Source organism: Cavenderia fasciculata (assembly GCF_000203815.1).
Source record: "Cavenderia fasciculata unplaced genomic scaffold Scf_ET2XIPL01COFD4-5, whole genome shotgun sequence".
Lineage (NCBI taxonomy): Eukaryota > Evosea > Eumycetozoa > Acytosteliales > Cavenderiaceae > Cavenderia > Cavenderia fasciculata.
In genome coordinates, this window is record NW_004457695.1 from 1238315 (window position 1) to 1258913 (window position 20599).

Here is a 20599-nt window from a genome sequence, read left to right on the forward strand (position 1 = left end):
TTGTTTTTAAATTTTTAGTTGGCAGATTCATTAACCAAAAGTGGAGCAGATTCAGATGAAGCAGCATTCAAGAGTTTAGTGTTCTCCTTCATTGTGGCGGATGGAATATTGATACGACGGTTCTTGATATCGACGAGGATGAGGACGATACAGAGTGCACAACCGACGGCGGCAAAACAGGTAAAGATGGCAGAGGTGATGTGATAGTTTTTGTTGGTGTCTTGGAGGATGGCGTTGATGGCGAGGGTTGAGAGAGCGACGGCGGCGTTTTGGAAGGCAAAAGCGAGACCGTAGGCGGTACCGAGACGACTGGATGGGATGAGGGCTGGGATAGTTGGCCAGATAGAGGCGGCCATGGTGGCATAAGAGACACCGAGCATGATCATACCAATGTATGGGTTGGCGCTGGTAAATCCGAGTACAATGTGAGCGGCAGTCATGAGGGCGGTGGCACCGGCCATGAAACTGAGGTTATGACCAACACGATCAATCAAGAAACCAATGAGTGGTGATGGTGCAGCAGTGTAGTATGGGATGGATGTGAGGATGGCAGTGTCGCAGCCTGGGAACTTGCTAGCAAGCATGTTGTTGGCAATGGTGATAAAGACAAAGAGTGGGACGTAGAAAAAGACGACGACGAAAAAGATGAGCCATACCGACCCGGGGAACTTGGCAATATCCTTGAGTGATACGGCGTCGTTCTTGGAGGCTTCTTTGTCCTTGTCCTTTTTACCACGGATCAAGTCGAGACCGAGCAAAATAATACAAGAGATGAATGAAACACCACAGGTAATAGCACCAAACCACACGGCAAAGGGGATAGAGTGTGACTTGATCAATTCCGGTGTGACTTGGAAGTTGACAGCACTACCAATACGCGAGAAACCAAGTGTAATGGCAAAGGCAAAGTTAATGTCTGAACGTCCGTTGAACCATGTTGCGCAAAATGTCGATTGAGCCACCGACAATGATTCACCACCAAGACCAAACACCAAACGACCGACCAAAGCCAACCAATAGAGCTTATAAGAGGCAGAGAGTGAGAAAATGATTTGTCCGGCCATAACCAAAACGCAAAAGACCATTGCTCCCTTTTTCAAACCAAATACTGTATCGATGAGGTATCCACCAAAGAATACAATGACCATATTGGGGAAGTTATAAACTGAATAAAGAATACCATATTGTGTATCTCCAATATCATAATACTAAAAAAATAAAATAAGATAAAGAAAGAAAGAAAAGAGTCAATAAATAATAATAAATATGATTGAGTTGAATGTGATGTGATGATTTGATTTGATTCAACTTACGATTTCAAGTTCTGAAATAGTTCCATTTGGATCAGCACTAGTTGGATGTGGTACTGATGGGAAAGCACCTGGAATATCCTATATTGATGATGAATGATTAATGATGATTAATGATTAATGATGATATTAGTATACTCGTTTGTTTCGTTTGTTTCATTTCATTCGTTTCATTCGTTTGTTCTGATCTGATCTGATCTGATTGTTGTTAACATACATAAATATAATAACTTCCAAATGTAATTAAACAAATAAACAAGAGACCCAAATATCTGAACAAATGTTCAGACATTGGAATCTTCTTTTCTGAATCGGCTGACATTCTTGTATATGATGATTGATATTATTACGATAGATAGATAGACAGACAGAGATAGAATGACTAGTATAGGTATAGCAAATATAAATACTAATCGTCGTTGTCGCGGTATCGGTGTGAATACTAACTACAGATAAATACAAAGTAATAAATACTAAACTAATAACATTTGTTAGCTTAAATAGAGGTGGTTAGGGAGACCTCGATAGACAATTCTCACACCCATGTTTTTTTAAAAAACAACCAACAAACGATCGTTTTGCTTTTTAGAGTTCCCTGCACCCCTCAAAGTGTGAGAGAGTAGGACGGATTGATTCAATCATACCCTCTTACTTTGATGATGTATTACATCTCCTAGGAGAGAACACCCAATGGCATCAATTCCATTGACCCAAAGATATTTGTTAATACAAACGGAAAATTAATATCTCCCATCAAAAAAGGGGGCGAATCGAAGCAAAGAACGAGTCTTCAGAATGCGAATAACACATTTAATATAAACCTCTTTTTCTCACAAAAGGTAGGTAATAGATAAACATTAAATATATCGGATGGGATGGTTTCGAGAATATATATATTCATCCTCCCTCTTTTATTTATTCTTTTTAAATTGATTAATATGACAGTTCTATCAAGAGATGAGGTACTTAAATGTATAGAATCAGGGTAGGTATTGATCAACAGATAAGAGACAGCAGCAGCAGCAGCAGATTAGTAATACCAACATCTTCTGTAGTGAAATATCAATTAGTCCATTTGATCCAGATGCACTTGGCGGTGCCACATTGGATCTAACATTGTCAAATGAATTTAGAGTGTTTTCAAAAGAATCTGAAACCATTCTTGTCACTGATGAAACCAACTATAGAGATTATACCAAACATTTTGTACTAGGCGAAGGAGAGACTTTCATTTTAGAGCCAAGATCATTGGTTTTGGCCATCACCAAAGAGACGGTCTTCGCTCTCTCCCAACTATTGTGGTCTACTAGAAGGCAGATCTCGTTTTGCAAGAATGGGACTCTTTGTTCACTTGTCTACAGGTTTCATGCAACCATCCACCTCTAGTCCAACGGTTCTCGAAATATTCAATGCATCCAACAATCGTTTGGAACTAAAACCTGGATCTAAAATGTGTCAACTTATTTTTATGAAAATGGAAGGACAAGCTTCTTATACTGGTAGATTTAGAGATAATCATTTGTAACAAAATAATAATAATAATAATAATAAAACAAACAGATAATAATAATAATAATAATAATAAACATATGTTACTACTGCTATTAAACAATCACCTGATCAATATGGTGCGAGCTTGTGGAACAAAAACATTTTTAGCAGCCTGGTTTGTTGGTTATGAGATTAGATTATTCTCTCATTTCACAATTGTAGTATACTACTATTATGTGTATCATTCTGATCTATAGATCTGTCTTGGGTTGATTGCAAGAGGACAATGAAAAAATCACAAGAAGCAAAAAAAATAAAATAAAAAAAACATTTTTTTTTCCGTGTTTTGTTGCAGCTGTGATCATTATGCGTCTGAGAAGCAAAACTTGTTATTATTATTACATTAGACACAAGAAGAGTAATAGAGCATTAAAAGATGTCAAAGTGGATTAAATACGTAAAGGAAATCTTCACTCCAGGTCACTCTATGGAGTTCTTCCACAAGCCAGGAAATTCGCTCATCGAACGTGCTGAATTGAACGCCTCTCGTAAGGCCCTCCAAGACAAGAGATGTAAGTACCTACTATATATATATTCATTCAGCATTATATTTAAGTCATAGTAGTAGTAGCTAGCATTAGTATAGTCGAAGATAAAGAAGATCAACAAAATGGAATGAATACTGATGTGATGATGAGATGAAAGAAAAGAACAATCAACAAAAGAAAAGAATGAATGATGATGATCAACATATATGCAAACAAACAGATTTACAAAACAAGAGAGAAATTTTCATTGTAAATCTCTTTTATATATATATGTATCAATCATTCTTGATTGATGATTTGTTAGAAGATGAAGATCATCATCATTATCATCCCTCCCCCCTCTACGCTTGATCTACTACTACTACAATGACAATGACAGAAAAACTGTAGATGGAGATATATTATATTAGATACTAATATTTTTGTACTTTTTGACCTATAATAATAGCAAACGAATTTGGTCATGAAGTCTTAAGTGGATTCGGTACCATCAAGAGCCCAGTCATTGTTGAATCAATCTTTGACAACAGAATCGTTGGATGTGAAGGTGGTGATGGTGAAGAACACGACTTGGTCTTCCACAAGCTCACTGCCAAGAAGCCAATCATCTGCGTTGATTGCGGTCAAGCATTCAAGCTCAAGAAGATCAGCACTGAAAACGAAGTCATGTACTACTAAACACGCACGCGTTATATTATTATTTATATTATTTTCGACATAACACGGGTAGTAGTAGTTTGAAAGAGTTATCAGAAGAGGATTTTTTTAACAGCATGGTATATATTATTTAATAAGCACACATATATGGAATAACAAAACAAACAAACAATAATGATAACAATAACAGAAAAAAAAAGTGTATAAAAATGATGACTATTGTGCCTAGTATATAATAAATAAAAACAAAAATCTATAAACTAATCAATCATATCTATCTAATAATAATTTATTTGTATCCTGGAATAATAATAATAATTTTGGACAAAAGTAAAGTAATTAATTAATTATTTATTTTAAATTTAGTTAAACTTTTGAGCCTTTTGTGGATTTAAAATATTCTTGTTTCTGTTCTTCTTTCTCTTCTTTGGTGCTTCATTATCATTATTATCATTATTTTCATAGTTGTTGTTGTTGTTATTATCATTTTCATATTGATTGTCTTCATAGTTGTTATTATTATTATTTCCATAATTATTATTATTATTATTGTAATTTTGCTTATTATTATAGTTATTATTAAATCCAACATCTTGTTGTTTCTTATTATTATTATTATTATTATAGTTATTTCCAGAATATTCATTGTCATAAAATTGATTATTCTTATTATTATTCTTATTATTATTATTAAATTCAACATCTTGTTGTTTCTTATTATCTTTGTTTGAAATGGCATTCTTTCTTTCTGACCAACTCATAGTTGATGATTTTCCTTTTGGCGCAGTTTGTTTACCGGCAGTAAATGTTTTCTTTGACGATGTCAAATACTTGCTGTTACCACGATCGAAATATCTCTTTTCAGCTCTTTGATGATCATATCCACGAAGATGACCCTTGTATGGTGCAATAGAATCCAATGGACAAAGTTTCTCCAACTCTGCATCATCCTTGCTCAAAATATCTTCAATTGATAAACCATATGAATTTGCTTCAACTTGATTATATCTAAATCTAATTGGTGTATCATCAATCTAAAGAAAAATAAAGTAAAGAAAAGTAAAGTAAAGTAAATTAATAAATTAATATTATTATTTAAATCTATCTGTTTTCATTCATACCATATCTTGATAATCAATACCATAGTATTGATCCAACATTGCTTCCAATTCAGCCTTTTCTTTAGCCATTCTTTCATCATCCCATTCTTCACCATCATCTTCACCGTCATCTTCAAAGTATCCACTATCGGCCATTTCTTGGAGATATCCTTGTGAATCTTCATCTCCCTCTTCACCCTCTTGGTAATCTCCTTGTTCTTCACCACCATTGTATTCCTCTTCATCACCACCATTGTATCCCTCCTCACCTTCTTCACCTTCTTCACCTTGATTTGTCCATTGTTCTTCAACTTGACCTCTCTTTCCTCTACTAGTCAATTGTTTTACCAATAGAGTTGGATCCATTTTCTTGATTTCTTCAGGATGCATATCAAACATGGTTGATCCAGTGATTGAACTAACTTCCTTGATCTTTTCCAAGATCTCCTTTTTCTTTTCATTCTTTAACTTTTTCAACTTTTCCTCTTTGTGAACGGCATCCAATTTCTTCTTTTCCTTTTGTTTGTCTCTCTTTTCCTTTCTTGTAGAATTTGCTCTACGAAGTGAATCAACTTGACGTGGATTTGATGAAATAGTTGCTGCTCCTCTAAAACATATTAAATAAATAAATAAATGAAATGTTAGTTTCTATCTTTTACTTTTACTTTTTGTTTTAGTTTGATTTACTTACGGTTCTTCAAATCTAAAATTGTATCTATGTTCATATCTATCTTGTTGATTTAAATCTTGAGCATCTTCTTCTAATTCTTCTTCTAGTTCCTTGGTAGCTTCTGGAGTCTTGATATCGTCCATCCACTTTTGACCCAACAGATAGTCTCTGAGGAACTTGTCTTCATCGGTGGTATCTGTCTTTTTAGAGTCCCAGTATTGTTTGATGGCAGACATTTCCTCATCTTGCAACTTTGAATCAGCTTCCAATCTCTCACGGAATTGAAGGAAATCTTCATTCTCTTCATCCTGTTCCTTTTTAGATTTGGTACTTCTCTTTTTAAACAATTCTCCATCAGACGAGTCATCATCAGAGTCGTCTGAATCATCATCTTGATTGACAGCCGACATGAAACTTTTCTTTAAATGTTCTTCTTGTTTGACAAATGGTAAGTCTTCATAGTTTTCTTCTTCCTCTTCATATTCTTGTTCTTCATCATATTCTTGTTCTTCTTCATATTGATCTTGTTCTTGTTGTTCTTCTTCTAATAGTTCATCGTCACTATCATTATCACTTAACAATCTTTTCTTGACCAATTGACCGACGGTTATGTTCTTTGGATCGTTGAGTTGTTCCAATCTCGCCTTTTTCTTTGCTTCAGTCTCTGCCAAACCTCTGTCTTGATCCTCCTTGTTAAAGAATTTGAGGTCAGTGCTAACCTTTTTCTGCATACTGAGCAATGGCAACAACTTTAGGAAATCATCTCTCCATTCGTTCGAGTCAAACTTTGCTTCATCATCGTCACTACTTTCTTCCTCTTCTTCATCATCAAATATAGTTCCACGATTATCATCATTAACATAACTTGATTCTATAAAAGTAATATATACATATTAGTAAAAGAACATAGTAGACTATGTTTGATTATTTATACAACACATACCATGAGATGGTTCTGATTTCTTTGCAGCAGCTTTCTTTCCTTGTTGTTGTTGTGGTGGTTTCTTTACTTGTTCTTCCTTTTCAGATTCTGATGAAGATGAAACAGATGAAGATTCATTATCAGAGGAAGATGAGGATGAATCTGAATCTGAATCGGATTCAGAGGAGGATGATGATGAATCGACTACTTCCTCTTCTTCAACCTTTTTCTTCTTTTCTTCAACTTTCTTTTGTTGTTGTTGTTGTTGTTGTTGTTTTCCAACAACAGTATTATTGTTATTATTATTCTTCTTTGGAGGTGGCATTTTCTCTCTCTCTGTCTCTCTCTAGAACTTTAGTACAAAAAAGATAAATGAAGGGGAACTAAACAAACAAAGACAATTTTAAAATTAAAAATAATCGTGAAAAAAAGAAAAAACGAACGAATCGTCTTTTGTCAATTTTCAACTAAGTAATTACTTTCTCCTGCTCAGTATTGTATCATACACATTAGATAGATATATATATATATATATATAAAATGAATTTATTAACTACTAATGGTGTAAAGATATACAATGTATCAGCTGGTAAATCATTACCTGAATGGTTATCAGAAAAGAAAAGAGATGAATTGAGAAAGAATAAAGGTAAAGAAAGAAGCGAATGACTACTATCAAACTATCAATCAATATATGTATACTTGCTAATCTAATCTAATCTATTCATTAATATACTTGTAGAATTTAGATCTAGAGTAGAACTTATTCAAGATTTCAGTTTCGAATCATCATCACAGAGAGTTAAACTTACACCCGATGGACAATACTTGATAGCAGCGGGTATCTACAAACCACAGATTAAAATCTTTGAATTGAGTCAACTCTCAAACAAAGTAACAAGACATATAGATTCACATGTAGTACAGATTGAAGTATGTTTGATTATTAAAGTATTAAGTATTATTGATTGATAAGATTAGTTAAATTAATGTCTCTATTTCTTTTTTGTTTTAGATATTATCACAAGATTACTCTAAACCAGTATTTTTAAGAGCAGATAGATATGTAGAATTTCATGCAAAGAATGGATGTTACTTTACAGTTAGAACACCCAAACAAGGTAGAGATATGACCTATCACAAGGATACGTGTGACTTGATGATTGCTGGCAAGGGCAATGAAGTTTTTAGATTGAATTTGGAAGAGGGACGTTTCATGCAACCGTTCCAAACAGACCTGACAGACATTAACGTGATTGCACAGAACCCCGTGCATCAACTGCTGATGTTTGGTGGCGAGAATGGTGTGATTGAGTGTTGGGATCCGCGTATGCGTCGTCGTTGCGCGTCTCTCGACGTCGATGCTCAGTTGTCCAACGAGTACAATGGCTGTGAGATTAGCGCCGCTAAATTCGGGTCGGACGGTTTGACGATGGGTGTCGGCACGAGCACGGGTGTTGTGCAACTGTACGACTTGCGTACGAGCACGCCGTCGATGACCAAGTACCACCAGTACCAGCTGCCCATCAACTCGATCAACTTCCACTCGTTTGCCAATGTGCAGCGTATCATGTCGAGTGACGCCAAGTCGCTCAAGGTCTTTGAAAAGGACACGGGCAAGATCTTTATGGTGCTCGAGCCCAAAGACCCCATCAACGACGTCGTCACACTCGACGGCAGCGGCCTTTTGCTCATGCCGGGCGAGACACCCAAGATCCAGTCCTACTATGTGCCATCGCTCGGACCCGCTCCCAAGTGGGCCAGCTTCCTCGACAACCTCACCGAGGAGCTCGAAGAGGACAAACAACTCGTCTACGAAGACTATAAGTTTATCACACGTGAAGAGGTCGAGCAACTCAACATGGTCAACATGATCGGCACGGGCTACCTCAAGGCATACATGCACGGTTACTTTATCCACATCAAGCTCTACAACAAGATCAAGGCCATCCAGAACCCATTCGAGTACGAGCAGTACCGTGCCCAATTGGTGCAAGACGCCATCAAGGAGCAGGTCAGCTCGCGTGTCTCGGCCACCGCCAAGACGGCCGTCAAAACACCCAAGGTCAACAGCAAGCTCGCCCAACGTCTCGAGGCCAAGGCCATCGCCACCGAGGACGACGACAAGAGAGCCATTGCCGAGCAGACCACCAAGTCTATCATGTCAGACTCGCGTTTCGGCCGTGTCTTTACAGACAAGGCATTCGAAATTGATGAAACCTCTCAAGAATTCAAAAAACATAATCCAGCTGCCAAACTTGCTAAATTGGATTCAATTTATAAAGAACATTTCCAAAATGTTCAAGATGATGATGAAGATGAAAATGAAGAAGAAGAGGAAGAAAAATCAACAACAAAGAAAAATAATAATAACAAAAAGAATAATAATAATAATAATAGAATGGAAATTGATTCAGATGAAGATGAAGATAATGTATATGATCATGATTATGATAGAGATGAAATGAATAATGAAAAGACAAAGAAAAAATCGGTTGGTTTCTATGAAATGAAGACTGGACATACTCTATCATCGTTGACTGGTACCAATCAAAATATCGATATTCTCAAGAATGCACCACTTTCCATTAGAGTTGATACCCACGACAAGGGTATTTCCAATCTCAAGAATGCCAAGATCAAAAAGACTGACACTGCCGAAAATGCAGCTGCCGAAATTTCATTTATTCCTTCTAGTACTGGTAAAAGTAAAAGAGGTGGAAGTAGCAGTAGAGGTGGAAGTAGAGGCGGTAGTAGCAGTAGAGGTGGAAGTAGTAGAGGTAGAGGCGGAAGATAATTATAATAATAATAAATTTAAAAAATATAATCTAAAAGATATCAAAACCCTCTTTTTCTGTAGATCAGATTTACTAGTAAGTATATTATTATTTTAGGGTTAGCTCACCTAGTTGGAGGCTTATTTATTTATTGACATCAGTTGTTCATTGATGAGTTTAAAATAAATAAATCCAAACAAATATTTTTAAAAATATTATTATCATTCAACTCAACAAGTATAGATACATTCTCAAGTCAAATGATTCAATTAGCACAACAGCACGACAAGGAAATCAAGAAAATCAAAGTTGAAAGAGAAAAGGAGAAGAAATGAAGAGAATAATAGACTCTACCTTGACCAATGAAGAACCAATCAAATTAAATGTAGGAGGTGTAGTTTTTAGAACTACAAAAAAGAGTCTAACTAGAATCAAGGGATCATACTTTGAAACTCTATTCTCGGGTGAAATAGATATTAAAAGACTTAAGATATTTTTATTGATAGGTTTGAATCAAACTAGTATGGCATCATTTTTAACTTTATATTAACTATCATATTTTTTAAAAGGGATGTAACTCATTTCGGATCAATCCTAAATTATATGAGGGATGGTGATGTATTGGGGATTGATATGGATCATATTGAAAAAGAAATGAATTTCTTTAGAATATTTCCATCTCCATCTCCATCGTCTATCGTTAGCAATGTATATTGAAATCTTAAAGAAATGGATTGACACACTTCAAAAGGAAATAAATTGATATAAAGATGGTTGAAATCTATGAAATCAGTAACTTTATGGAAAACTAATTTAATTTATTATTTTTTTTTAGGGTACAAGAGATGGGTTCCAAGTTTCTTCATTCCATTTCAAATGTGATGGAAAGGGACCAACTATTACATTGGTCAAATCAAATAATGGAAATGAATTTGGTGGATACAATAGTCAATCTTGGAATTCAAGTACCAATACATATTATTGAATCACCGTAGGTAAGAGGAAAGCTTTGATAACTTGTGAAATTATCATTGCATTTGTTTTGGTCAACAATAAAAATGCCATGGTCCATTATTGGGATGGGTAAAAACAAATCGACTAGATGCTATTGGATAGTATTTTGTTGGATTGCCACCTTGTTCTTCTTTATTCTTTCATTGAAATCAATGACACCTGAAAACAAAGCATCAAAAAAAAAGAACTCTTTATTCCTCTTTGATGTTTTGAATAATAAACCTCCCACATCAAAAGCAATTAAATCCTCATCGATGGTTCTTTTCATTGATTCGAGTTGTTTCATCAGTTCTGTAGATCAAAAAAAAGTTGACTACGACAATGAGGTAGAATAGATTTTTTTCTATTTATTTCTTAGTTTAAATTAATATTTTAATAAATTTAAATAGTAAAAACTTCAATCTCTTCAACCTTGAAATTCGTTCCAGAAGTTAATGTTGTTTTTCCCCTTTCCTGGTGATGATAAATGTTTTATATTCACTAGATTGATAGGTATGTATACTAATTATTCTTTTAGAGTCCCTTTCATTCTTAAATATTATATTAACCAATAATTTATTAATAGAGATGGAACTCATTTTAGATTTATATAAGGGATGGTGATATTTTGGCTATTCCTATGGATCATAAATATGAAATGGCCACCCTTTTGTATGAAAATAAATAACAATTTAATTATAAAAAAAAAAGGGTTATGTATTCAAAAGAAACAATTGATACCAAGGAGTTCAATGTTTTCTATCTTACTGCAATATCTCTTTCAATCATCGTAATCATAACATGTATAATGCTTTGACAACATCAGAAATTGCATTCAAAAGTGATTTCAAACGATGGTTCAGGAACAAGTAAAAGAATGGGCTATAAAAGAAGTTCAAGTAAGAGAAGAATATGCCCAGATGCTTCTTGATAATGATGTAGATGGAGAGAGTATAGCAGTGTTTACAGAGGTTGATTTTGGTAAATGTGGCATAGTCGTAGCACCTGAAAAGAAGCTCTATCTGGCTGCTCAACAACTTTTAATTAAACAACAACAACAACAACAACAACAACAACAACAACAACAACAACAACAACAATCGCTATCGCATCAACACAGTAGTAGAGGTAAGTAATGATAGTTATACGTCTATCTTCTTTTTAACCACTCATATTCGACTTGTTGTTCGCACATGATTGTCATTCGTCAGATTCACCTCACCACTATTTGCTCTCGTTTAGTCACTCGGGTGTGTTGTGGTACAAGTCATTAATGATTAATCACACCATCAACCAACATTAAAGTCTTATCATATTTCACTCATCTCCCAATGATTTTATTTAAATTTAAAATAAAACCACACATTTTATTTTTTGTTTAATAATATTATAATATTTTTTTCTTGGAGTCTGATGATAAAAGCACTCATATGAACTGCAGCTGTTCACTATATACATTCTTTCTGATACATTTTATTTGTTCTTTTGCCATTCATCCACATATTTCATATTTATCTATCCAGTTCCATATATTATTCCCACCATCTTATTTTGAAACAAGAGTTATTTATTCTTTGCATTATCATTTTCTAATTTGTATTCTAATTTGTATTTTAGTTTGTATGATGACAGACCAACCTCCCCCATCAACAACAACAACATGGTCCAACACTCCAGTCAAGGAATGGACTACCCAATTGGCTAATGATTGGGTGAATGCCACTCTCGAGGACGCAGGTTATCCAAATAGCCTTTCCCTCAAAGTCTTGATCCCTCCGATCGCAGGTACCTGAATTTGGCTGTCGCTTGATTCAAGATTCTTATTTGATGGTTTGTTCTATGTACCCAATGGTACCGAAGCGGATCTCAAATCAGAGCAAAGCAAGGCTCTCCTTGATATGCTTTTCAAACAACTTGGTTCTCTCAACCCACCTCAAACTAATAGTAAGTAAATTAGACAACATTTAATTAATATTTACAAATACTGACTGAAATATTTCTATAGTTTCTCCTATTGCAGGTATGACACCCCTCAACAATATCACTCCTTTTTAGCAAACAACATCCCTTCCATTCATTATTCATTCAATTCATCACCCATCCCATTTCCTTTGTACCAAATCAAATATCATTCATCAAGCTACACCACTCTATTTTTATCACCCATCTCTTTTTCCATCTTATCCACTCCTTTTGTCAACATACCTAATTGCTACATCAACCAATCACCATCATTCAAATCTAGTCATTTTGTTTTGCTTGTAAATCTTTACATATTACAGGCCTTCACTTAATGTTGGTCAATCCATCTCCAACCATTCCTAATATTATATCAACCAATCACCATTAATATCACTTGATACTCAAAACCTCTACCTATTTTTAGTTTGGTTCACTCACCTCTGTCAGGTTAACACACTTTCTTTATCCATCAGATAATTAAAAATCACTATCATTGCTCCTCTTTTTACACCATTTCTATTTGATTATCTTTTGTTTTCAATGCACCACTCATCTCTTTCCTTTTAACCACTTGCTTCATTATTGTGCAACCAAACACTAAACATTTGTCATTTTGTTTTGCTTGTAAATCTTTACATATCAATTGACCTCTTGTCTTGTGTTCATTTATATATTTCTAATCCTTTGATCCAAACCAAATACCATGGTCCATTCACCAAGCCACACCTCTCTTTATCACTCTACATCCCTTTATTTTTATCACCCATCTCTTTTTCCATCTTATCCACTCCTTTTGTCACAACAATCATGATGATTACAATATCGTTCATTTTCTAATCATTTATTAGATCTAAAACAATTTGTAGAAAAAGTTCCCCCTGGCAAGGATTGTGTGGCCATTGGAGGGTCAAAAGTGAGTGCGGAGAGAAATGATTTACCTTTTAAAGGCCGAGCAGGTATCGTGGAGTATCTAAAGGCGGTCATAGGTAGAAATATGCTAAGCTTCACCAACAAGCGAGATAACAAACAAGATTACAGCATACCAACGGTCATTGGTGGCATTGGCATTGGTAAAACTAGAGTGGGAGAAGAGACCTTTATTTCTTTGGTATCAAATAGTGAGGTTTCTTCATGTTGTAAAAATTTTGACAAATTTTGGTAAGTGTTGTTGAAACTCAAAAGAGTTCACAATTAATTAATTAATATTATTTGGTTAAATTATAGGTATGTCAAATTTGATTTCGCAGCAAGCGATAAACCTTTGGAGGGCGAGAGAGCTTCACAGTTCATTGGAAGATGTTTGGTGTCACGTTTCTTCTATGGGACTTCTTCAGCACACGCCAAGACTAATATCCCAGAGGCCTCTGTTCTTGAGGTGGTCAACTTGATTGATAAACTCTATGTGGACCAAAAGGGAGAAAAGGCTCTTCTCATTCTCCATCTTGACGAGTATTTCATGCTTCCATTGCCATTACTCAACGAATTGGTTTCGTGCTTGGCAGATCTCATGCTCCATCCTCCCACAACTATCAGTGGCCAGTCCACTGTCATTCACAACATTTGTGTTGTTCCACTCATGACTGGCACTGATCTCGACTCTGCAAACACCTCCATATACTTCTCCAAACTAATCCCACGCGATGTCCGTCTTATCCCACTATCTGATAAAGATACGAGCGACCTTTTGGCGACGAGTGCCAATTGGAATACTCTTTCCAAATCTCTGCCATATCACTCACAGGTGGTGGTATCATATTTAGGAGGAGTCCCCCGAATTATAAAGGCCTTCTTAGATGCTTGTAATGGCTCCACACCCCTTCATGACCACATTCGATGGCTAGGGGAAGTTCTTAGGGTGACCACCAACTTAATCTCATCGAACTATAACATTCATTCTTGGAGCCAAGTTTTTGGGGCCTCGCTGGTCGGTCTCCGAACACTCCTCAAGATCGCGCTCTCGTCTTATGCCGTTAACCGAGGATATCCTTTGAACGGCAAAACCATTAGACAAGTAGAGTCAACCGGTCTCCTAATGTTGATCAAGGTTGGTGTTACTCCTGGATGTGGCAATTTTGACCACCCCTCCTCCTCTGACGATCAACAAAAGTACACAGTACATGTACCTCTGGCCCTCCTCCGCGCGATCAACCAGGAACTGAAAGATGTTGATGATTCGGTTTTGGATCCCTGCCTCTATTCCAACTCTGCCAACTTTGAAGTTCATATGATGCCCCAAATCAGAGTTTATCGTCAAAACCTTCTCGTCTCACTGAGTGACACCCCTGTTCAAGTGAGAGATTTGTACCCCCATGCAATCGGATTCAATTCGACTCTATCACTCACAGTTCCCATCAAACACCTCCAAATTGTTCATGACTCGGAGACTCTAGCCACAATACCCCCAACATTAGTATCAATTTTGGGAAGTGACCCACCAAGAGCCGTTGACATCACCACCGGAGTATTTGTTATCAACAAACGTATGGCCTCCCATGCAGATGCTATTGTCTATCACTCATCGGACTTGGTTGAAACGATCCAATACAAATCATCGGACAATACATCGCAACACTTTGCCCCAATCGCAGATTCACAAGGTGTAGTTAAGCTTGCCGACATCATCTCTGAGTGGAAAAAGATCGAAGGAAGCGTCACTATACCCAACTGCACAGTGCTTTTCCCTTTCATTTCCAACAAGCCACTCGCTGTAAATTACCAAAACAAAGAGCAAACACTCTTTGCCAGACTTGAAGAATATTTCTCTGACCCATTGAATGAGGGAAAACCTTTTCACAACTATGGAAGAGACTATTATATCCCAAGCAGAATTGTTCTTGTTGTTAACGAAAACTTCAGTCGTTATGCTTCGTGTTTTGCAACTCCCTCTCTATACATCCCATACAAAATGAAACAATAAACCACTTTTATGTTTATATTATCTCAAGTTCTAACAAACAACAATCTTTAAATACAGATTGTAGAGGAGTAAACAATTTAATTTGATTTAAATTGAAAATAATAAGAATTATTTTTTGAATTGATTTATTTTGTTACATTAAAACAAATTTACTAGGATAGTGATACCAAAAAGATAGAAATGATTAAAACAACAATTATTGGATAGTTTAAGCTTGCTTTTCCTTTTTGTTGATGAAATAGGTTGACAATAAGTACAATGAAGTGGTGACAGTGGTCAAAACATAGAAGGCGGTGGCACCCAATTGAGCACTGGCCGACTTGGTGACATGAGATTCTGGGTTTTGTTCAACATTTCCCATTTCACCTTCGTGGACGTCGGCACCTGGAGCAGTACTTTCGACCAAGCCTGGGATACTGATACTTTGACCGTGACCAACCTTGGCATCACCCAAACTAGTGTCAGTGGCACCTTCAGTAATGGTAACGGATCCATCGACGACGATATTGGTTCCCTTCAAGACTCTCTTTTCAGTGGTGAGGAGGACATCGGCACAAGAGTAGAAAGTGAAATCTTCATTACCACCGGAACGAGCATCAAACGACAATGAAAAGTATCCATTAAGCTTTCCAGTTTTGACGAGTTGGTCATAGGTTTCGGTATCATTCTTCATCGACACCATGTTGATGATTGGTTCAAGTTTGATTTCATAGGATGACTTGGTACTATTCATTTCGTTTTGGTTAAAAGTAACCATTTGAATACCAGTTGACGATGTATCCTTGAAGAATTGCAAAGTGTAGGTGTTGGTAGAATTGGATGTAGTTCTTGGATTCAATTGATAAATTGCAATCGAATATGGTTCCTTTACATTGATATAACTAGTAGTAGAAAAAAAGAAAGTAAAAGATAATTAAATTAATAAAAGAAACTTTAATATATTTAAATAAATATTATTATTTGTAGAGTTTGTATGTTACATACTTGACAGATTCAGTTGATCTTGGAAGACATGGAATTCTGATGTTACAACCTTTGGCATGGGTAGGATCACAAGTTTCACCTTCTCTTGGAATTGGTTTCATTAAACCTGCACTACCATAGACTGAAGACATCATCAATGCGCCCAAAACAAAAAAGGCTAAGAATATTCTAAGAATGAACATGATTATCTATTATTATTATTATTATTATTAGTATTTATAATTATACTATTATTATTATTATATTATTATACTATTATTTTTACTAAATGTAATATTAATGGAATATAAATGAATGAATAAAATAAAGTTGGAAGTTTGGAATTTATATAAAATCATAAAAGCTTGGTTTGGTACTCGTCTGCCTTTTCATTTACTGAATTAAAGAATTGTTGGTATAAAGGGAGCTGGGGTAATCGACACTGACAATATTATTTCCTTCTTTTTCATTCCATTGCCATCTGTGGACAGTAGTTTTAGTCCATGATCCACATTTAAATAACTTTGTACATTAAAGGTGACACTCATATGAAATCATGTGTGGTGTGTGAGTGTGGATGACTGAATCCATAAAAAATCACTCTCTTGTGTGTTTTTGAATGTGTGTGGTACCTAAAAAAGGAGGAGGAGTGTTTTGAAAATTAAAAAAATTGATAGACTAAGAAATAGAGAAAATTAATTTCTTTTTACCTCTAGAGATAATAAAAGAGATAATCTATATATTTGATTGACAGATGGATGGATGGATTGATGTTTAGATTTTATATGGGGATATAAAAAAATTGATCATTTTATATATATATGTACCATACACATTATAATATAATATAAATTATAATCTTTTTGGATTAGATTTGTCATACATAATATTATTTGATTGAATTATAATTTCTCTTCTTCTTCTTTTTCTTCTTCTTTGTCTTTGTCTTTTTGTTGTTTTTTGTTTGTTTTGGTAATGATATGGGGAGGAGGTGGAGGGGGAGGTAATATCTCTTTTTCCATTATCAAAGAGTGACCTTCTTTTTTTAAAACATTGATTCTTGAAGATGAATGTGCTTCCAAATGCTTATTAACTTTTATATCAAACTAAATATTTATATTTATATTTTTAATTATATTTGATGAATAGATTGATTGATTAATAATGATTGGTATATTGTATTAATATTAATTAATTAATTTTAATATTTTTTGCTTACATAAAAATCATGATAATCCAAGAATTCTTTATCATCTGCTTTTCTTAAACCTCTACCCAATTTTTGTAATGTCGTGTTTGGATCTCTACCACCACTTGCATTGATCAAGTGATGAACACGTACATCCAAACCAACATAACCAATCGACGAAAAGATAGCAACAACCTTGGTACCAGTTGAATATTTCAATTTGTGTAATACATATTCTCTCGTCTCGACATTGTCGTCACCTTTGACCCAATAGGCCGATGGAATGAGCTTGGCGAGTGCATCACCCTGTGACAATCGTTTGACAAGGATCATGATTCTGCCAGTTGGAATATCATCGACCAATTTAGCAATCGATTCATTCAAATAATCATTCTCTGCCAAAAATACATTCTCCATATCTTGATAGATATGACTTTTTGGTAAATTCAAATGCTTTGCAATTGGATATTTAATTGGATAAAAATGTATATTTGCTTTTGATAATATATTTACTAAAAAAGAAAATAGAATAAATAAAAAGAAAGATATATAAAAAATTATTATTATTTTTCTTTTTTCAAACATACTATCAGTTAAAGATTTTGTTGAAATATCACAAAGTAGGGTACCAAAAGTTGAAGTAATTTTGTGATTGTGAACTGGGTTATCGATTTTAAAAGGTGTAGCAGAGAAGCCAAATCTCGCATATGCATTATCGAATAATTCAAAGGCCTTCTTTGCCGTTGGTGAACCAAATTCATGAACCTCGTCAACCAAGAGTACCTTTGCATCTTTACAAAGATCTTGAATTTTATGTACAGATTGAAGTGTTGCGATGGTGACTGTATTTGGTTCGTTATAGTCTGTCGATATTCTACCTGGAGTACATACTCCTGTATTTACCAATGTTTCATATATTTGTGTTATCAATGATCTTTTTGTTACCAATATAACTGTTTCTACACTAAAATAAAATCATATTTAGTAAAATGATTGAGACACATGTATAATATAATATAATATATATATTTACTTTGAACCAATAGCTTTAATTAAAGAAGCCAAAATAAGTGTCTTTCCACCACCAGTAGCACATTTAATGATACCTCTATGATTTGATAATGCAAAATTGATACTTTCTACTTGATAGTCGTGTAACGTGACCTTTGGTGATAACAATGATTCATCAACTTGTTTTGGTTCTAAATCTTGTGTTTGTAAATCAAACAATCTTGTAGGTTCTTCATCATCATCAAGAATTAATTTCTTTTTCTTTTTAATTGTTGTAGTTGTAGAAGTTGTAGTTGATTTCTTTTTTCCTTTTTTTGTGTCTTGTATTATGGTTGAAGGTATTGTTGTTAGATCTTCATCACCAGGCAATACTTTTGAATAATCCCAATTAGAGTATAGGTTGGGAAGAGGATTACGTTCATCTATACGTTGACAATCGACATTCATTTCTCTCAGGTACAGAGAGATGATGGGAAGCAGACCAGTTGCAAATCGACCAGTCTTTGGTGTTATAAAAGATACCGATGGATTAAATTTGGGTGCACCCGTTTTAAACCTAACAAAGTTTGCCTTTGGTAATGTAAATGTCAGTTTACTACGAATAGCATCCATCACCATCGAATCTACATTCTTTAGATAACTATATCCATTTGTAATTCTAAGTATTGCCGATGGTACTTTTGTAGTTAATGAACTTGTCATTTAACCAATATCTAGATATCTATATCTATATCTATCCTATCTATCTATATATCTAAATACAAATACAAATAATCGTTTATTTGTTGTTTGAGAAAAGATAAAATAGAAAATGAAATATTAAAAAGTTGAAGACGACTATCATCATGATGACAACCAAATTCGTGGACGTTCTCAGAAATTGAAATAATAATAACAAGTAATATACTTTAGTATTTATTTTATTGTTCAAAAGTTACAGACCAATGAGCACTTTTAGTACCGGTATTGTATTTGACAATGACTGGAACACTGTAATATTTTAATAGTTGTTGAGCAGTGTCGTTGGTGATGGAATACTTGTCGGCGAGGGATTGAGAGTTATTGGTTTGTGGATCGGTTCGATACAGTTCATAAAAGTTGGACAACTCTTCTACATTTAATCGACCAGATATCATTTTATCCTTGGCCAACTTGTTCTTGATCTTTGATAGTCTCGTTGAGAGATCATCGTTTCTTGATATATCAACATCTGGTAAATCATCATTACTTTTATCTAATTGATTAAAATGTTGTCTTCTTGATGTAATTCTTGGACTACTACTATTTCCACTATTATTATTTTGATTATTATTATTATTTACACTATTATTATTATCATTTTTAAATTGAATTTGATTATTTGAACGATCAATTGCAGTGAATTGATTATTAACAGTATCAAATAGATTTGATCTATCGGTATCTTTGACAATAAACTCTTGATTGAAATCAATCTTGTTGAGAGCTTCCACCTTTTTTTGGTATTGTTGTTCTTCCCATTCAGCTTGTAGTTCTTCATAGGTCTTTGATTGTGCTTGTTCAAAGATGACAGGATTATGTTTCTCTTGTAGTTTAACCATATCCAATAGTTTCTTCATTCTATATTCTTGTTCTGTTAATTCATTTTTCTTCTTTTTATCTAAATCTATAATGTCATCTTCCTCTCCTTGACTCTTATCAACTTCTTCATCTTCTCCGTCAATTTCTTCATCATCTTCTTCTTCAAATTCCTCTTCATAGTATGCATCCTCCATTTCCTCTGGTAAATAAACTCCCAATTCTCTTAATTCTATCATTGATACAACAATTAGTACAACATACTTATCTTATCTTTCCTCATCCGTGAAATACACATACCTTTTGATAATACTGATGGTTTATCATCACCTTGTTTACTATCTATTTCATTATTTCCTCCTCCTCCTCCTCTTGACGATGTTGATAATGATCGTTTATAATATATGTTGTTGTTTGATATATTTGTTGTTGTCGACGATGATGATATACACAACATACGAATCATCGACTTGGTGTTATTGAGTACACCTACTCTTCCTGCTAATGATATCATTTTCCTTCGAAGTGATAG

At 34.6% G+C, this 20599-nt stretch overlaps 12 protein-coding genes across 12 annotated transcripts; 7 read left to right on the top strand and 5 right to left on the bottom strand.

Annotated features, from left to right (window-relative positions):
- Positions 1-14: 14 nt before the first annotated feature.
- Positions 15-1632, bottom strand: mfsd1 (major facilitator superfamily domain-containing protein 1; the record flags this gene model as incomplete). The annotated part of the gene is made up of 3 exons (XM_004355540.1): positions 15-1208; positions 1314-1391; positions 1528-1632. 3 exons carry the CDS (start codon positions 1630-1632, stop codon positions 15-17), a joined length of 1377 nt encoding a protein of 458 aa, XP_004355593.1.
- A 616-nt stretch (positions 1633-2248) lies between these two features.
- On the top strand, positions 2249-4027 carry cxeA (cytochrome c oxidase subunit V; the record flags this gene model as incomplete). The annotated part of the gene is given in 6 exon segments (XM_004355541.1): positions 2249-2295; positions 2366-2623; positions 2643-2831; positions 3209-3245; positions 3265-3373; positions 3798-4027. The coding sequence occupies 6 exon segments, from the start codon at positions 2249-2251 to the stop codon at positions 4025-4027; spliced, it is 870 nt and encodes a 289-aa protein (XP_004355594.1).
- Positions 4028-4368: 341 nt separating this feature from the next.
- DFA_08093 (uncharacterized protein) lies at positions 4369-7023 on the bottom strand (the record flags this gene model as incomplete). The annotated part of the gene is made up of 4 exons (XM_004355542.1): positions 4369-5040; positions 5128-5713; positions 5798-6647; positions 6720-7023. 4 exons carry the CDS (start codon positions 7021-7023, stop codon positions 4369-4371), a joined length of 2412 nt encoding a protein of 803 aa, XP_004355595.1.
- A 215-nt stretch (positions 7024-7238) lies between these two features.
- DFA_08094 (NUC153 domain-containing protein) lies at positions 7239-7949 on the top strand (the record flags this gene model as incomplete). Its single annotated transcript, XM_004355543.1, has 4 exons — positions 7239-7347; positions 7441-7631; positions 7714-7800; positions 7890-7949. The coding sequence occupies 4 exons, from the start codon at positions 7239-7241 to the stop codon at positions 7947-7949; spliced, it is 447 nt and encodes a 148-aa protein (XP_004355596.1).
- A 442-nt stretch (positions 7950-8391) lies between these two features.
- Positions 8392-9495, top strand: nol10 (NUC153 domain-containing protein; the record flags this gene model as incomplete). Its single annotated transcript, XM_004355544.1, has 1 exon — positions 8392-9495. One exon carries the CDS (start codon positions 8392-8394, stop codon positions 9493-9495), a length of 1104 nt encoding a protein of 367 aa, XP_004355597.1.
- Positions 9496-10108: 613 nt separating this feature from the next.
- Positions 10109-10460, top strand: DFA_08096 (uncharacterized protein; the record flags this gene model as incomplete). The annotated part of the gene is made up of 2 exons (XM_004355545.1): positions 10109-10183; positions 10311-10460. 2 exons carry the CDS (start codon positions 10109-10111, stop codon positions 10458-10460), a joined length of 225 nt encoding a protein of 74 aa, XP_004355598.1.
- Positions 10461-10533: 73 nt separating this feature from the next.
- DFA_08097 (uncharacterized protein) lies at positions 10534-11024 on the top strand (the record flags this gene model as incomplete). Its single annotated transcript, XM_004355546.1, has 2 exons — positions 10534-10815; positions 11007-11024. 2 exons carry the CDS (start codon positions 10534-10536, stop codon positions 11022-11024), a joined length of 300 nt encoding a protein of 99 aa, XP_004355599.1.
- Positions 11025-11126: 102 nt separating this feature from the next.
- On the top strand, positions 11127-12261 carry DFA_08098 (uncharacterized protein; the record flags this gene model as incomplete). Its single annotated transcript, XM_004355547.1, has 4 exons — positions 11127-11140; positions 11180-11271; positions 11411-11596; positions 12086-12261. The coding sequence occupies 4 exons, from the start codon at positions 11127-11129 to the stop codon at positions 12259-12261; spliced, it is 468 nt and encodes a 155-aa protein (XP_004355600.1).
- A 105-nt stretch (positions 12262-12366) lies between these two features.
- On the top strand, positions 12367-15347 carry DFA_08099 (uncharacterized protein; the record flags this gene model as incomplete). Its single annotated transcript, XM_004355548.1, has 3 exons — positions 12367-12412; positions 13378-13588; positions 13655-15347. 3 exons carry the CDS (start codon positions 12367-12369, stop codon positions 15345-15347), a joined length of 1950 nt encoding a protein of 649 aa, XP_004355601.1.
- Positions 15348-15555: 208 nt separating this feature from the next.
- DFA_08100 (uncharacterized protein) lies at positions 15556-17146 on the bottom strand (the record flags this gene model as incomplete). The annotated part of the gene is made up of 3 exons (XM_004355549.1): positions 15556-16228; positions 16332-16519; positions 17138-17146. The coding sequence occupies 3 exons, from the start codon at positions 17144-17146 to the stop codon at positions 15556-15558; spliced, it is 870 nt and encodes a 289-aa protein (XP_004355602.1).
- Positions 17147-17212: 66 nt separating this feature from the next.
- DFA_08101 (uncharacterized protein) lies at positions 17213-19212 on the bottom strand (the record flags this gene model as incomplete). The annotated part of the gene is made up of 4 exons (XM_004355550.1): positions 17213-17416; positions 17530-18011; positions 18087-18463; positions 18533-19212. The coding sequence occupies 4 exons, from the start codon at positions 19210-19212 to the stop codon at positions 17213-17215; spliced, it is 1743 nt and encodes a 580-aa protein (XP_004355603.1).
- Positions 19213-19430: 218 nt separating this feature from the next.
- Positions 19431-20581, bottom strand: DFA_08102 (uncharacterized protein; the record flags this gene model as incomplete). The annotated part of the gene is made up of 2 exons (XM_004355551.1): positions 19431-20299; positions 20368-20581. The coding sequence occupies 2 exons, from the start codon at positions 20579-20581 to the stop codon at positions 19431-19433; spliced, it is 1083 nt and encodes a 360-aa protein (XP_004355604.1).
- Between the last annotated feature and the right edge of the window lie 18 nt (positions 20582-20599).